This window comes from Camelus ferus, chromosome 19 (assembly GCF_009834535.1).
Source record: "Camelus ferus isolate YT-003-E chromosome 19, BCGSAC_Cfer_1.0, whole genome shotgun sequence".
Lineage (NCBI taxonomy): Eukaryota > Metazoa > Chordata > Mammalia > Artiodactyla > Camelidae > Camelus > Camelus ferus.
The window spans coordinates 42,279,423-42,297,706 of record NC_045714.1 but is presented as its reverse complement, the minus strand read 5'-3'; the positions used below and the strand labels follow the sequence as shown (position 1 = coordinate 42,297,706).

General features: G+C 37.3%; 1 protein-coding gene across 1 annotated transcript in view; it reads right to left on the bottom strand.

Moving 5' to 3' along the window:
- Window positions 1-18,284, bottom strand: part of TOP1 (DNA topoisomerase I) — a 79,609-nt gene that overhangs the window by 13,381 nt on the left and 47,944 nt on the right. The window contains exons 8-13 of the mRNA XM_032462316.1: window positions 18,073-18,185; window positions 11,457-11,572; window positions 8,055-8,176; window positions 7,001-7,123; window positions 5,346-5,533; window positions 4,939-5,083 (exon numbers count right to left, since the gene is read on the bottom strand). Of these exons, the coding sequence (XP_032318207.1) occupies window positions 4,939-5,083; window positions 5,346-5,533; window positions 7,001-7,123; window positions 8,055-8,176; window positions 11,457-11,572; window positions 18,073-18,185 (807 nt within the window). The remainder of the gene's footprint in view (window positions 1-4,938; window positions 5,084-5,345; window positions 5,534-7,000; window positions 7,124-8,054; window positions 8,177-11,456; window positions 11,573-18,072; window positions 18,186-18,284) is intronic.

Here is an 18,284-nt window from a genome sequence, read left to right as displayed (position 1 = left end):
CAACATCACATGGGGGAAGTGAATGAACAAAATATAGATACAAGAGCAAGCAAAGAGTCTTAGGAGAAATCTCTGGAAGCGAAGTGAAAAGGTATAAAACAAAGCCCCACAACAGTAGCCTCCCATAAACTGGACCTGAAGTCCTCCATGAAGTAAAACCAATTATCCACTCTTCACACTCTAATACAAAAACCTACTCTTCACAGGCTTTTGGGTCATATCTAGTCAGTGAATTCCTGCTTTAATCATCGCTTTGCTTCAAACATGTAACATGCTTCCTCCATGCAGGAAGGGGTGACCTGAAGCCCGGGGCTGTGTTCACTTGGGCTGAGCTGGGTTAGACGACTTCCTCGAAGACAGGAGGAATGAACAGAGAAGCAGGGAGCAAAGAGGAGGAAAAGGGCATGATACACAGACAAAAACTACCTCCCAGTCAAAAGGGTTTTACAAATTCCAAAACATGAGGAAAATGGACAGTGAGTCCAGAAACAGTCTGACATATATGTATAAATTTGGTATATGACAATAATTAGTACATGAATTCACTTCAGGTAACCTTTTAAAGAACAATCAGACAAAAATGTTCAAGAGAAAAAAATATCATATCCACTAAAAAGAACAAAAAATTACAAAATAACAGAAATGAAATCAGGTAGATATGGAATAAAATAATTAGAAATCCTGAAAGCAAAAATAATATTTGAAATAAACTTTAGATTGGATATAATCAAAAAGAGAATTAATGAATAGAGGTTAACTCCTAGAGAACTCCTCCCAAACGAAGAAAAGACCTAAGAGATAGAGAAGTAAATGAAAAGAATGTCCTAGAAGCTGTGGAATAATGGCTGAGAGTTTTCTAGAATAAAAATGCATCAGTCTTCAGATTAAAAGTCTGAGTAATAAAAGAGAATATGAAAAAGAATCACTTTGCTGTACACCAGAAACTAACACAGCATTGTAAATGAACTATTCTTCAACAAAAAATTTAAAATATACATATATATCTATACTTGGATAGAGCATAGCGAAGCCACAGATCACCAATAATAAAGATACATTTTAAATTGGTGAAAAGATAAATAAATCATGAGGATTAAAATAAAGAAGTGTTCAAGCAAACAAAGGGAGAATTTGCCACCTATGGATCCTCATTAAATAAACAGTGAAGGGTGATTTTCAACAAGTAAATCCAGAGAGAAGGCACTGAGTACAGAAATTAGTACAAAATTGACTGTGACAACTGTTGCTTAGAGAAAGTTTAAGTTTTTATGGATGTTTCTATTTATAGGTTATTTCTGTCTCTATTTATAGGTTATTTGTCTATATAGAAACTCCAAAAGACACAGACACTTTCAGACTAGAGTTCAGCAATGTTGTCATATACAGGATCAATGTTAAAAAAAAAAAAAAAAAACAGCAAGAATATGAAAGAGAGAGAAACCTGTACGCAATATTGGGAGGATGGTAGTAATGTGCACCAGTTCAAGCCCTTTAGAGAAGAATTTGGAAATAAATCTTTAAGGGAAATTTTCATTCATATACATAAGGAAAATATCTTTATTCCAGCGCTATTCATAACAGCAAAAGAAACTGCAAACCCTAAATGTTTCATTAACAGAATAATCATTTTTTACATAATAGAATACAATGTAGCAAATGAAATGGATAAATTAGAAATGTGTGTCAAGATAATAAAATCTCAAAACCAAAGCTGTGTGAAATAAACAGGTGCAGAAATGATCTCAATAACATATCTAATTTAAAATTAAACTTTGTAAAATAATACTTCATATTGTTTATGCAGACATAGTATAATGTAAAAATACAAAAATACACACAAGAGTCAAAACATTAAATTCCTTACAGTAATCTCCAAGGAAAAAGATGAATGGTACACAGGGGGCTTTAACTGTGTTTATCAAAAAACTTTTTAAGAAATGAAGCAACTAAACAAATAGGACATGGTATTAAGGTCTGACAGAGCCAGATGGTGGGTATGTGAGTGTTCACTATATTATATCTATTCTTATATATTTGAAATATTTCATTAAAAATAAAACCTCTATTGCTTCTATCTTACTATTTTTTATCAAAAAGAGAATGTTTCTCCTGCTGGCAATGCAGTGAAAAAACTATTTAACATACTGTCAAACCTCAACCTCGCTGTTCTATTGAGTGGGAAATAGCCAAGGTGGACCAGCAGAAAGCTGAAGAAGTCATACTTCTTTTCCCTCAACAGTACCACCTGCCAAGCTTTTAACCATTTTTCATGACTCAGGATCCCAGCCCAGTTGACTGGAATGAGCCACTCTGTCCTGGGGTAAGGTTCTAGGCAAGGCCTATGTCTGGGGGGTTTTCTTGGTTTACTACCATAACCATCACTCAGAAACCCGTACAAATCCTTACAGTGCATAGGCGTTATCTGGATATTGTCTGGAATAAATTGGCTGCCTGTCTGCCCTTAAGGTACTCCACTTGGCGTATTTAGTGAGGCTTTCAACCCTCAAGGGACTTGCCTACAATCAACTCTAATCCTGCCTGGAAGAGCATACTGTCTACATATATTTTGGCATCTGTTCATTTCTCTAACCCCCACTGCCATCCCCTTGTGTAGGTCATCGCCATTTCTTGCCATAAGTACTGCAACAGCCTCCTAATGGTCTCCCTACTTCCTGTTTGTGTCCAATACAGTCTCCACAGAGCAGCAGTCAGAAAGATCAATTACGCCACATTTCTACAACAGAAACGTGGTGTCACCCCCTCTTTAAAACCCAGTGGCTTCCTACTGATTTTAGCTAATATTAAAAAACTTCAAGGAAGAGTCTGAAGATCTGGCCTGCATCCCTCTCTAGTCTCCTCCTCCTGTCTCTCTCTTGCTCCTATAACCCCAAGTACAGTGACCTTCTTTCAGTCAAGACCACCAAGCTCTCTCACCTCAGGGATCTCAAAAGGCTATTTCCATTTTCTGGAACTCATTCTCCTACCTTCCCATGGATAACTCCTATTCATCCTGTATAAGTCTCATCTTAAATGTCACTTCCTCAAGAAAGGCCTTCCCTGAACCCCACAGACCAAATCAGGCGCCCCTGTATACTCTTAAATGGTACCCTGTACTTTCCCATTGCAGCATTTACAACAGTTCATATTTATTGATGTGATTACACATAATGCCTATAAATCTTGCTCAAGCGGGGTCATGTTCAAGACACTCCTCTGTTCCAAGTCAATGGTTCTCTATCAGATGCAGAATGCAGTCCAGCCGCTTTAGCATGACATCTAATGCTGGCCATGATTTGGCAGTGGGATATCACAGGAAGGCAACAGGGGGCTGAAGATCTAAGGTAATAGTTACTAGCTACTGGATCTTAGGCAAGTTTTCTGGCCTCTCAGAGACTAAATTTATTTATCTGTAAAATGGCATTAGTACACGTCTGGTGTGGTTGTTAAGAGAATCATATATCAACTTACGTGAAAATACTTTAAAGGTAACCTAATATCCATTATTTTGATAACTTTTTTTTAAAATTGTGGTAGAACACACATAATATAAAATTTACCATTAGTAACATTTAGCACATTCACAATGTTGTATAACCATCACCACTTGATAATTCTTTTTGGTACTCCTTTTCACACCCCTCCCTCTCTGCCCGTAATGACACATTTCTCTGTTTGAAATACCTCTAAGATCCAACTGTAACCTTACTTTCTTCACAAAGTTATTCCTAATCTGTAACTGCTGGAAATAACTGCTCTATTTATCTAAAGCATTTAATGTTTACCTTTCTAATACAATTGAGTTCTTACCTGATTGCCCACAGTCTACCAGTGTTTTGAGAAATAAAATCACTGTTCGTCTACCTAGGTAGCCCTAGAGCTCTGTGATACTTCAGGAGAGGAATACACAACGTGTTTCTTTAAATGACTTGACTTTTACTTGCCACAGGGGTTCTCGTTCAGATTCTATACTTACTCTAAACTTTAAAAAAAAAAAAAGTGACATTTTCTACTTGAATTGAAGAAAATATATATAGATGGATACTTTTCATTAGGGCAGAAGACTGTAAGCTAGAAAATGCGAGGTTTAGTCTCAAAAAGACACACAGCCTTTTGAGTTATGGCTTTAAAATCTTACTAAATGTTTAACAACGTATAAACCGAGATTAAGATCTTCAGTCCCAGTTGCTTGCTTGTAAACGGTCATTCCATACAGAACTAATTCCCTGACTTTTTTGTGGAGCCCATCTTTCTTTGACGTTGCTGTTCACATTTCCATAGTATGCCTGAGACTCTCCCAAGCAGGATATGCCTAGCAGGCTGACAAGAACTGATTGCCCTTCCAAGTCAGGTTTCCCCTTTCAGTAATAGTATCAATAAACAGCAACACATGGATACCCAATAGTTTATGATATGCTTTCACATACATCATCCCACTTGGTCCTGGTGAAATCTACCCAGATGAAACCTTAGGAAGACAGAGTATGTAAGACTCTAAATTTTACAACCTCTTTCTGGATTCAGAATAATTACATTCCCTTCTTCAGAGCCAAGAAAGGTGAAGGGCAAAAGAGCTACAGAGGTCAACATACATTTACCACATTCTGACCACTGGATGGTAAGCAATGTGAAGGCAGGGACTGTGTCCATCTTGTTTACCAACACAATTCCTAGCACCATGCACACACAATGTCAGGCTCATATTGGAATTTCAGTAAACATTTGTGAATTAATAAATGAATAAGATTACAATGTGATGCAGAAAATAGATGTATCTTTGGGAGATCACCAGATAATGCTAACCATGAAAGTACTTGCCTTCTTTTTCTGGGGAGGGTTTTTCCTTTGTCCAAGTGATTCTCAAGGCTGAGAACATTACATTACAACAAAAAGAAAGATTATCAGCCCCACTAACTGATGCAACTCTTAGCTTCCACTTACCTTGATTCGTGAGCTAGGGTTCAGCATGATGTACTTAATGGAACCTTGGATGTTCTCTGTCCAGGAGACTAGCCAAGTAACCTTGTTGTCATGTCGGACCTCTTTCCATTTATGTCCTGGAGGAGGAGAAGGAACCTTGGCATCTCTGTGGAAATAAAGCAGGAGAGCAGTGAAATGAGACATGAGGAACAATTTCACCTTTTATGACCTGAAGTGGATAAATCTGCTGAGCATGTATTTCCAAGTTTCCTCCTGACCAGCCAATATATGATAAACACTTGGAGGTCTAAACATAGAAACACTGGGCAGCTCCCAAACAGTCCTCTGTAACATGGGGGAAATTCCCAACTACCAAGAACAAAGAAGCCCGCCACTCCATTTCTCGCCGAAGGATGAACTGTGCTCACTTGCTACAGTTGATGATTATATCTTCAGGCATTATCCGTCTCTTGAGCATGCCCATTTTGGGATGGTTGCCACGGCCACGGAAAAGCCCAGGAGGTTCTATCTTGAAGTTGGCAATCCTCTCTTTGTGGTTATCCATAATACAGAAGCCATATTCTTTCAGTAATTTTTCATTCTCCTCTTTGATTTTCTGGAAGATAGCAAGGAAATACACAAAAGAGAGTCAAACCACCATTCTCAACTCAGACATTCTTAGCTCTTGTGTGAGAACATGTCAAGGTAGAGAGAAGTCTAAAAATTACAAGAAACTAATTCAAATAAAGGAAAGCCTAAGAGATTTTTAAACTTAAATACAATAAAATTCCCCCATGTGAAAAGCATTTCATGTAAGTTTTCAAGTGCAAACAAACCTATTATGGATTCTCCCCCAGCACATGGGTATATGTATTTTATACTTTGTGATCCTTGCTCCAATAAGGGAGGATATGGAGCCTCCGTACCCTCTGCTGACTCTGTATTCATATTATACTTAGCAATTCAACTGAACTAAGTCCTGCTGCCTTGTGAGTAGAAACAGATCCTGAACTTGCTGGCAACAGGTATCCCTGGCAGAGACTCTGACAAGGTGACACTTACAAAAACTTCCCTAAAGCGGTTTTTAATTTGAAAAACCCTGAAGTGAAAAATAAACCTAATTTCACTAATTTGGAATACTGGGGAGAAGACTAAGCTGAGACTGAAAAGTCTGATGCAGGTAAGATTCTGATGATTCTATGGTAAAAGAGTTATATAAAGACAATGGCTTAAATTATACAAACACACAAGTTTACTACGTTGAAAATATAAAGCTTTGAATTGCAAAGAATTCCTTAAAATCCTTAACTTCTGGACCTCTGATTTAAAATAATAATACTAATAACCTAACTCCAGACTGGACTCCTCTAGATCAAGGGATGGCAAACTTTTTCTAGATAGAAAATCTTTTAGGCTTGAGGGCCACACAGCCTCTGCTGCAATTACTCAACTTTGCCACTGTCGCATGAAAGCAGCCACAGGTAATACGTAAACAAGTAGATGTAGCTGAGTTCCAATTACACATTCTTATAAAAATAAACAGCCTATAGCCTGCCTACCACTACTCTAGGAAAAAGTGACATCCCAGCTGGATACTAGAAAGATCCTTCAGGAATGAGGCTGGCCAAAACCAGAAGATGAAGACTGGTAAGTGTGGCTAGATTCCAGAGTAAGAGAGATCAAAGATCGGGGGGTGCGGTAGGGAGCAGGTGGTGAGTGTGTGTGTTGAGTGTACATGGCCAATATTATTTTATCTGTCTTAAATCACTAATATCCAGGAGCCACTGTGGGTCAGATCTGCCCATCCTTAAATATTGTATTATTGGAGCTACTGGCTGGTTTCTAGTCAGGAGAACACTAGAGTTCTTATACTGAGCCATTAAACATTGTCCTTTATTCATAACTTTCAGTCTACATAAAACCCTTAAGAAAATTTAAACTTTACTAGGCTGGGAATCCCAAAGGTGTTATAGAGCCATGTGAAATTACTGAAGTCAAACTGTTCTGTAAGAACCAAGAAGAAAATTAGATAAACTAATCACAACCCCCAAATTCTTCCAAGGTTTAAGAAATTCTGCAGTACCTGTTTCTCTTCCTTGCTCATCTGTTTCCGAGCTTCTGACTGGGATTTGAAATACTGGCTCATCTGGGTAAAATCACATTTGCTTAGGTTGGTAATAATATTCTTCTCTTCATTGGTCATTTCCTAGTTAAAAGAAAAGGGAAGAAAGAAGAACTGATAAGACCTCAGGTTTCTTTGCAATTATAGCAAAGGATCACACTTTCAGTCAAAAGGTATCTGGAGAGGCAGTCAATCTAAATTGAGTGAGTTTTGGGTGGAGGAAAAAAAAAAGAGAGAGACAATTTTACTACTTCGTTCTATCATAAAAATATATATTTGATAGAAAAGCACGTCAAATGACCTCATTGAAAAAGGAAACTCTTACGTAGTTTCTTAGACTCCTTGGCATATTGCCACAGTCCCTTAAGCATATGAATGTCCCAGCTGGAGACACATGAATATATATCATTCATTTTAATAATGAGAGAAATAGTCCCCTATTCATTCTCTCTTAGAAACACTATCCCTGCTCTATTCATTTATTAAATCTGACTTCCAGGGCTATTCAGAAGGTAAACTTCAGCTTAGGCTTCTGTTCACATTATTCAAATTGAGAATAATGAAATTGTTTAAAATTACCTAGGTAGACATAGGATATGTGGTTTTAAGAGCAGAAAGTACCCAAAGCTAGTGAGCAAGAATTAAGAGGGAATGGGACAACACTAACCTATCTATCTTTCTTTGCAATGACAGAGAGCAAGCAGTCCTGCAGAGAAAAACTTCCTTTTGTGCAACTGGAGCTAAGTTTTTCTGTTTGGCCTGATCTGATAAACAGCCCCTTACAGCCCTATGAGAGCTAGGAGGAAAGAAACGTAGGTATTCTTGTTGGATAGAAACCCTGTATAATATAGTAAATGAACAGGAAAAAAAAAAAAAACCACTTTAATACAACAAAATTCATAAAACTCAAGTTTTACATCAGGGATTTTTTGGGGATAAAATTATAGCTTATTACTTAGTAGTTTGATCATTATTTTTGCAAGATGCTAGGATATTAATACATAGGCTACAATACCTTTCTCCAGTCTTTAAAGAAATTTTTCCTAAATATTTCCTTAGTAGTATATTCATGGTCGAGCATTTTTGCAAAGAATGTAGCTACTTCTTCTGCTTTGGGGCTCAGCTTCATGACTTTACCTAGAGAAAAAAGTAGTTCCAAAAAATAAGGTGTGGAGTATTCATGTTCTGAGTGTAAACACTGCGGCTCTGGAGACGGCTGCTGTAATAATGGTTTACCTTCCCAAGGAATATATATAAAGGTCTGGTGACACACAGTAACAACAACAACAAAGACAGTATACTGATTTTTATCTACTTGTATGAATTCTCCTTCTCTTTATCAGATATTTACCTGGGTCATTCTCTGGAGACTATGCCAGTAAATTGTTCCCAGGAGCCTGCTCAGAACAGGGATGACCTGGGGGAGGCCCAGTCACTCTTCCTTTTCCTTTCAGCAAGCAGGGTCCTTTACACCTCTTCAATGGTTTTTAAAAATCAAATCCTCAGAGGGACTCCTGCCACTGCTAAGCTAAACAGCTTCTGTTCAAGAAGGGGAGGAAAGGATAGGGCAGGGATTGGAAGAAAGGAATTGTGGGGAAAAGAAATAGGCATCTTTCTTCTTAAAGTTAGGTGGGTGGAATATGAATAAAAAATATATATTCAAAGCAGGCAAGCCCAGATATCCCATATGAAAAGGCTAAACAAGACCTTCCTCTAGAACCCTGCTACTCAAAGTTTGCTTCACAGACCAGCAGTATTGGCATCACATGGGAGTTTGGTAGAAATGTAGAATCTCAGACTCCACCCTAGACCTAATGAATCAGAAAGTGCATTTTAACAAGACCCCCAAAGATGGCTTGTGTACACAGTGGAGTCTGAGATGCTCTGGAACACAGGCATTACGAGGTTGCCTCTCTCAGGGAAAAAGGACTCATCCAGAGCACAGGGATGTCAGGAGTTCTTGGCATTGTACACATGTTTCTCCACTGTCTTACGATTACATAGGTACCAAGGATTTTCACATTCATTGTAGAAAACTAAAACTTAACAAGAAATACATTCATTCCAAAACTCAGAGAACATCTCATCTCATGATGGTTGGGAAATTATCATCCCCGATTGTAGGGATGTAGGGAATTGCAGCCCAAAATTGAAACTTTCAGTGTAGACAGAACCTGCTTGAAATCCATAACTTAAAAGGCCAATAGGTGGCGCCACTTTCCCTCTCAACTGCCCATGTGCCTTTGAAAGATGACACTTGGGGAGGACAGGCTTTCAAGGATTTCCTACACTTTAGCAGAAATCCCCCACCTCAGGTCTGAACCAGCGTTGCCAGTTAAGTTATAACATGCTTCCAATATAAGGGAAAACATTAAGACACTAACAATAAAATAAAATGGCAAGCAAGAATGTAAACTGTTCCTGGGTCTATTTGGTATAAACTAAATATTAACAGTACTTAAAAACAAAACAAAAACAGAAAAAGGAGACTTTATGGGAAATTTTACTGAATTTTGTTCCAGTAGAGGAAGCAAGTTTGACATCTCCTGTTTTAGATAAGCTGTCAAAAAGATGAAATGACAGCTCCTAGCAGCAGAGGGGTAGGGAGGATGACTTCAAGGTTCCTGGCAATGATAGTGCTTTGTGGAAATGGCCGAGCTCCAGGAAGAAGAAATGCTGAGTCAGAGCTGAAAACTGGAGGTTCTCAGAGGCCATTCACTGCCTCAGCCAGCTCATGCCCGACCTCCTGGCAGGTGCTATTAGAGTCTGAGAATTATCTTCCCTAGAGAGTAGACAGGACTGACAGTAACAATTTGGACCAGTAAGTCAGACTTCTTAACTTACTGCAGGGTGGGAGTTTACCTAACCAAAGAAACCCCAGAAAGAAGACTAACTGAGAAAACGTGAGAGCCCTGGAGCTGGAGCTCCTGTAACGGAGGACTGAGGAGGAATATGGGAAGGGGCCAGGGCAACCAATGATAACTAGTTTACAACCTGGCTTCCTATCTTGAAAAGTAAGAGAAACCCAAAGGCTAAGGAAAATAATCTAACTTCCCTTCCAATCACTTTGAACCTCAAAGTGAGGCTTTACCAGTTGAGCTTTCTAAAGCTCTTGGTAAACCCAGACTAGAGTTACAGAATAACTGCATGTTTGATTGTCTAGGCTCCTTCTCTTCATTGGAGTTTTGGCTTTGGGTCACATTTAAGAGTTTCCAGGAATGACCCACTGTGAGGGCTGACTGCAGAACTCTGTCCTGTGCTCTTCAGTTAATACAGGTCAGAATGTTTATCTGATGCAAGCAACTGTCATTAAGGCTATAAGGGACAGACTATAAACACCATGAGATCAGGGATTTGTCAATATTGTCCACTGCTGGGTCTTGGGTGTCTGTATACAGACAGGCACACTGAATAAATACAATTTTTAAAAAATGAATTCCAGCTTGCCAAGTCTGATGTATCTCTCACTAGCAAGACCCAGCCTTTTCGTATAAACTACCACCCTTGACCTATAAGCATCCATGACCTGAGGCCACTGCTGGTGGACAGCATTTTCAGCATTTCTCCTGCCATGTGCTTCTCAAAGTTTGTTCAGTAAACCACTTGGTTCAGAAGCACTCAATACCATTCTACACCTACTAAAAGGGCCCAGATCCACCTGGTGGATCTAAAGCAAATAAGGGTTTGAGGAACAACACTCTAGCCATTTCTGGAGAGAACTCTTGCAATGAGGGAAATCAGTAGCACATTACTTTCTGCACACTGCTACACTGCCAACAAGGGAGCATCAAAGACTACTCTCAAATTTTTCAACCCAAGGACAGAAATACCAATGACAGTTAATAGAAAATTCTGAGGGTTCTAAGAGAACTAGGCAGGACATCTTTTCAAAGCAGTTATTCAGACTTGACTGCACAAAGGGCAAAGGCATAGTGTTGTGCTATGTAGAGTGAGTGATAGACACCTACCAGCTCCAACTAGAGGTTGAGGGTAGACTAATTAACCCTCAACTGAGTACTAAATACTATTTCTAGTGATGAGCAGCTTGTCAGCTAGCATTGTATCACTAAAATAAAATACTACCATTCAGGTAAGGCTGTTTTAATAGTAGCTTTAGAAATAAAAGTTCAGATAAAAACATTTAGCTTGTGGTCCAAGTGCTGTGAGCTATGCAGATGGACCTTTTGGAGACCATGTAGATAAGAAATTAATAGCCTCTTTTTCATAGCACTTTTTCTGCACCAAACAGGCCTTTAAGTAAACACCTGATTACCCTTCCCTCAAACTACATGGTAACAAAAAACCAAAATGAAGTACACAAAAAAGAATATTCTGCATAAGATCCTTCCTCACTTTCTATTCCTAAATAGAATCAAACTCTTTCCTTGGCCAGGAATTGGACAACCTTGGAACTCACCATCATAGTAAAACTTGACACTCTCTGGAAGAGGTTCATATGGTGGAGCAAATACAGGACCTTTATGTTCTAGGAATTTCCACTTGATGCCTTCAGGATAGCGCTCTTCTTCCCACCTTTCAAAGACAAAGTACAATCTCACTGAGTGATCACTTCACCTAATATAAAGATTATCATCTATTAAATGTCAAAATAATTATCAGCTCAATTGACTGGTGATCTGGAATGACTCTGGGCCCCACATTCAAGGCCTGGGTCAAAATAATCAGTATCTTTCACTTTGAAAAAGCCAATACTCACAATAAGTAAGATGGAATACTCAGGTGAGTGGAGGAAAATACATTTCAGCAGTTTAGTTCAAAGATAATGGGTACATGAGATCATTACTCAGCAACGAATCAGGATGAAAATAAAAACAGCTTTTTGTTATCACAACAGTGTAATAGTAAACCACAATGGTGTACATGACAGAGGTATTATTTATGCTGATGATACACAGGAAAAGGCCTCTTGGGAATGGAGATGCCAGGTGAAGGTACAGGGGAAAACAATCTTCTGAGAAAGTACATAATGGAACAGAACACTGGAAAATAATAGTTGAGTTGGGGTATATTGAGTTTAAGGTAGTTACAGGTAATTTAGAGCAATCTAGGAGACACTGACAAGTGAATGTAAAGCGCAGTGGAAACAACTTTTTAAAAAACTTTTTATTTAAAAAACGATCAAACATACAGAAAATCAGAGAGTAAGACGTAGAATACCATATACTCATCACCTATGTACAATTGTTAGTGTTATGCTAAGTTTCCTTTTTTTTCTGAACCATTTCAAGCAAATTACAGATATAATATCGACCTTTAAATATTTTAGCAAACATCTCTATAAAAATAAGGATATTTTCTCATATAGCTACAATAATATTATCACATGTAACAAAAGTAATAGTTCCCTAGTATCATTCTAATATCCAGACCATATTTAATAATTCCAATTATATCCAAAGTGTGTTTTATAGTCTAGGATACAATTAAGGACCACACATTGCAATGGGTTATGTCTAAATCTTTCTTTCTCTAGAATTAGACCGATCTTCTCACCATCACCAACACCATTCTGTTTTTTAAAGAGTCAGTCAGTTGTCTTATAGATAGAATACTTAAAAGAGTCACAGATTTTAATATTCACTATTTCTGTCTTAAAATGAAAAGCCCTACAGACCTACAGAATTATTCTGAAGGTCAATTATGCATAGTCTATTACTTCCCACCATTTCCCAACTCCAATATTCTGAAATCCAGAAACATCAAATAAAAATTACATGTATCAAAACTATGCTGTAACAATAGCATTACTATAAAACCAAAATCAACATATACGGTCAAATCATTTTTGACAAGGGTGCCAAGACCGTTCAGTGGAGAAAGGAATCTTTTTAACAAATGGTGTTGGGGAAACTGGATATTCACATGCAAGAGGATGAAATTGGGCCTTTACCTTACACTCTATACAAAAATAAACTCAAAATGTATCAAAGACCCAAATGTAAGAGCTAAAACTACAAAACTCTTAGAAGAAAACATAATGCAAAAGTTTCATGACACCGGATTCAGAAATAATTTCTTAGATATGACACTAAAAGCAGAGGCAACAAGAGAAAAATTAGATAAACTAGACTATTAGATTAAAAACTATGCATCAAAGGACATAATCAGCAGAGTGAAAAGGCAACCTAAGGAATGAGAGAAAATATTCACTAAGCATATATTTGATAAGGAGTTAATTATCTAGACTATATAAAGAACTACAACTCAACAAAAAACAAACCCACCCAATTAAAAAATAGGCAAAGAACTTGAATAGACATTTCTCCAAAGATTATAGACGGCCAGTAAACATCTGAAAAAATGCTCAACATCACCAATCACTAGGAAAATATAAATCAAAACCATGAGATACTACTCATACCCATTAGGACAACTATTAAAAACAAAAACAAACCATAAATAACAAGTGTTGACGAGGATATGAAGAAATTATAACTTTTGTGCACTGCTGATGGGAACGTAAGCGGGTGCAGCTGTGGAAAACAATATGGCAGTTCTTCCAAAAGTTAAACATAGAATTACCATTTGATCTAGTTTATTTCACTTCTGGGAATATACTCGAGGACTGAAAGCAGGTATTCAAACAAATATTTGTACACAAATGTTCGTAGCAGCTCTATTCACAACTGCCAAAAGGTAGAAACAATCAAGTATTCACCAACAGATGAATGGATAAACAAAATGTGGTCCATACATACAATGGATTATTATTCATCCTTAAAAAGTAAGGAAATTCTGGCTATAACATGGATGAATCTCAAAGACACTTTGTTAAGTGAAATAATCCAGTTACAAAAGGTCAGATATTGCACAATTCCACTTATACGAAGGGCCTACAGTAATCAAAATCACAGAGACAGAAAGCAGAATGGTGGTTGGCAAGGGGAAAAGGAGGATGAAGGAAACATATTTAACAGAATTTTCAGTTTGGTAAGAAGAAGAGAGTTCTGGAGATGGATGGTGGTGGGGAATCACTGCACAAAAATGTGAATGTTCTTAATGCCACTTAACTGCACACTTGAAAAATGGTTAAGATGGTAAATTGTATGTTTTTGTATTTTACCACCGTTAAAAATAATTTTTCAAAAAACTCTCAAAGTCAAGATTTAATAAAATCTTAGACCTGGAAAAAACATTAAGGATCCTCTATAATCAACCTACCACTACCACTTTGCAGATAGGAAACTGGTAGGATCATTCAACTAGATGTTAACACAGAAAGGCCTGGATGCAGAAACCACTCCACCCACAGAATCTGGTACTCTCCAAATTGGAGAAAATGCATATGTATGAGCATATGTTGTGCATGTGTGCATGTATGTAAGAGCAATTACAAAAAGCCTATCAATAGCAGTCACAGAATAACTATGTGAGAATCCAGAATGTCATGTTTTCCTTTGCCCTAGGACTTGGTTCCATTCTTCTCATCAACTCCACTGCTTCTTTAACTAAAATTCCAAGCTTTTTATAATTTCTTCTATTCCATCATGTTCATACTGAGGACTCCCAGTAACTTCTTTACTGTTTAAGCAAATTGAGAGACTCACTCAATACTAAATCCTTAGTTTAAACAGAAAGAATATATCCTCCAACAGGCTGGTATCACTGGATCAACAACTACTACTACACAAATAAAAAACAACAGTGTTGGCCTTTTAGGCCCCCATTAACGTCTGACCAGGAAAATTAAGAAAAACATGTACTTAATCTCACCCAACACCAGCAACAAACTCCCCAATTTCTAAGTCTTTTCACGAAAAATCATCTATTTAGTGTAAACATGGGACTTAGTTCCAACAGGTCAGCCCCAACACAAGTGTACTTAAAGCACAGCTGAATCCCTATACAGCTACAATGGGTCACATTAAAAATAAGGGCAATTTGGGCTAAATAGGTTTTTATGGATGAGCCTGAGCACACTGCCACCACCTGTAACACCACTTGTTTCTATGAATTAAGCTATATATATATGAAACCTTCTTCATATATGAAGAAAATATGACATGGTAAGGAAATCCACAGGGATCCCAACCATTCTCCCATCCCCACAATTACCAAAGAGGGAGAGAAAAGGCTCAAAGTTACTTTCTTTTTGGCAGGATGAACAAATCTACAGACTTTGGGGGAAGCAAAAGATGTGCACATTTGCCAACCTGGCAAACTGTGTAATTCTCCTTTAGTGAGAACATTAAAAATTAGAGTATCTGCCATTCAAACTCCCCAAGTAGCCTGTCAGGGACAATCACTGAGGACTGCACCACTGACTTCAGCATCTAACAGGCAGCTTATAGTGATAGAAGGAAAGGACAAGTAATTGGTTAAGAGGCCAATCATTCCTGTTCTGTCATTTTAAGACTAACTTAAACCAAAACAAGAATAAAAGCCATTAAATCATGGTCTCTCATAATTAATGTGTGGCAACACTGACAAGAATTTCAAACAAAAAAGCCAAATTAGGCTGTTAGACCCTTCAAGCGTACCTAATTCCACACCCAGACACACAAGGCTGGATCAGAAAAAGAGTACATCTGCTCCCAAGCCCAACAAGAGCCAAGATGCCAAAGGAAGGGGGAAGAGAGCAGGGAGCTTGTGATGACAAAGACACGAACTGGTTCATTCAACAATCAACACACACTTACTGCACACCCACCGCAGAACCCTGAGGGAAATAACAAGACTAATGAATTACTAACTCACCACTTCCAATAATGCCCCCTGATTTATACAATCATTTCATTCTGTCTTAAAAAAATTTTTTTATTTAAGGTGATAAAAACCTTTCAATATTCTATCACTAAAAACTCGGATTAGTTTCAAAGAAAAAAATAAATATGAATAAAAATAAATGTTCTTTTGTTTTCTTACTCTGACCCCTGGAAGGGCCTAGGATTCCTTTGCTCTGTATTTCTCTTTCTCAACACTTTTCTTTTAACTCCAGGCATGTCTACACCAACAATGCCAACCACATAGCTACGCTGAATGTTTCTGCTGCTGTAGCTCAGCTCCATGTAGCCACCGCCCTGATCACTGATGTTTCCTCAGAGGTGCTGGAGAGATTATTGTTCTAAATTATAAAAGCTATAGGGTAAATGTATACCAATGGGTCTGGAATTCTACACACCAAACTACAAACAGTGGTACCTCACAACTGGAAAAGAAAAATGGGAATGGGAGAAAGAAGGAAAGGGAACTGTCATTTTTTTCTAACTCACATACCTCTAAATCATTTGAATTTCTTCAACATAAATACAAATCATGTATTACTGATGCAGCAGCTAAATAATACAAAGTTTTAAGAAAAATCATTATTAAAAATACATGTTAAGATGCTCAATATCAATTGTTAGAGAAATGCAAATCAAAACTACAACGAGATACCACTTCATACCAGTCAGAATGGCCATCATTTAAAAGTCTACAAATGGTAAGTGCTAGAGAGGGTGTGGAGAAAAAGGAACCTTCCTACACTGTTTGGTGGGAATGTAAATTGGTGCAGCTACTATGGAGGACAGCATGGAGATTCCTTAAAAAACTAAAAATAGACTTACCAAATGATTCAGCAATTCCACTCCTGAGCATATATCCAGGGAAAAATATAATTCAAAAACACACATGCACCCCAGTGTTCACAGCAGCACTATTTACAATAGCCAAGACATGGAAACAACTTAAATGTCCATTGACAGATGACTGGATAAAGAAGATGTGGTATACATATACAATGGAATACTACTCAGCCATAAAAAGAATAAAATAACACCATTTGCAGCAACATGGATGGACTTAGAGAGTGTCATTCTAAGTGAAGTAGGCCAGAAAGAGAAAGAAAAATGCCATATGATATCGCTTATATGTGGAATCTAAAAAAGGACACAAATGAACTTATCTACAAAACAGAAACAGACTGACAGACATAGAGAACAAACTTATGGTTACCAGGGGGTAGAGGGGATGGGAAGGGATAAATTGGGAATTCGAAAATTGCATCTCTTGGGGACTGATAGACGTGTTAGCTATTTTGATTGTGGTAGTGGTTTCACTGGTATATACATCTATCAAAATTCATCAAATTGTACATTTGAAATATGTAGTGTTTACTGTATAGGAACCATACCACAATAAAGGTGTTAAAAAATACATTTATTTAAAAACTCTAATATCAAAAAGTAACCTGCAATTGCTAAATTATCCTCCATTAAAGACTGGATCCTCAATCCCCACAGGGAAGAACGCCTGTTTTCTCACATTTACAACCCTAGATAAGCTTTCCTAATTTGAGAGACATTAAACAAAAAGAAGTCTCATTTATTATTTTTCTTTGCATCTTTCTTTGTTGCTTGTGAGGATGACCATCTTTTAAGATATTTACTAATCGTTTATTTTCATTAATTGCCTTTTTTCACTTTTCTATCAGACTGTTCCTTTCATTGTTTTAAAAGACCTTTTTTCATCTTAGAAATTTTAGCCCTCTGCACTTTGGTTTCCCTTAGAATTTTTTTTTAATGGCATGAGTTTCTTTATTTGCCATATAGAAGATTTTAATTTTGATGTATCAAATTTATAAATCTTTTCCTTATGGCTCCGGTTATATGCCTTGCTTCAAAAGCTCTTCATTATTCTACAATTATAAAAATATTCACCCGTTTCTTGTGGAGGTTATTTTTTTAATAGGCAATTTTCCCAACATGATTTATAAAATAATCCACCTTTTCCCTATCATTTTAAATGCAACTTTCTTCATATGCTAAATTTTCATTCATATAGAGGACTTCTGTAGTTTATTCTGTTCAGTAGGGTGGGATCTAGTTTTGAGATCCAATAGGATGAGAGCTAGTTAATGCTCTCACCAGGACCTCGAAAACTTACTTTAGAATGCTATTCTAGAGAGATTCTTTTAAGTACTTCCCTCTTCCCTCAAACATCAGGCTATTAATTTTAAAAACTCAACATTCTTATTTAATTAGGCTGTAGAATCAAAGAGCTGAAATTTTAACCCAGCGCTGAGATGTTACCATTTCCACTTCTGTTCCTCTTCTTTCTTCGGCTTCTTTTTCTTGCTATCTGGCTCTGGAACTTTTTTATCTTTATCTTTATCCTTATTCTTGGGTTTTTTCAATTTACCATCCTACAAAGAAACACGGGGAGAAAACACTTACATAAGGACCAATCACATTTCTAGGAATAGTTTTGTGGGGGCATTAAGAAGAAAAATTGGAATTATAGA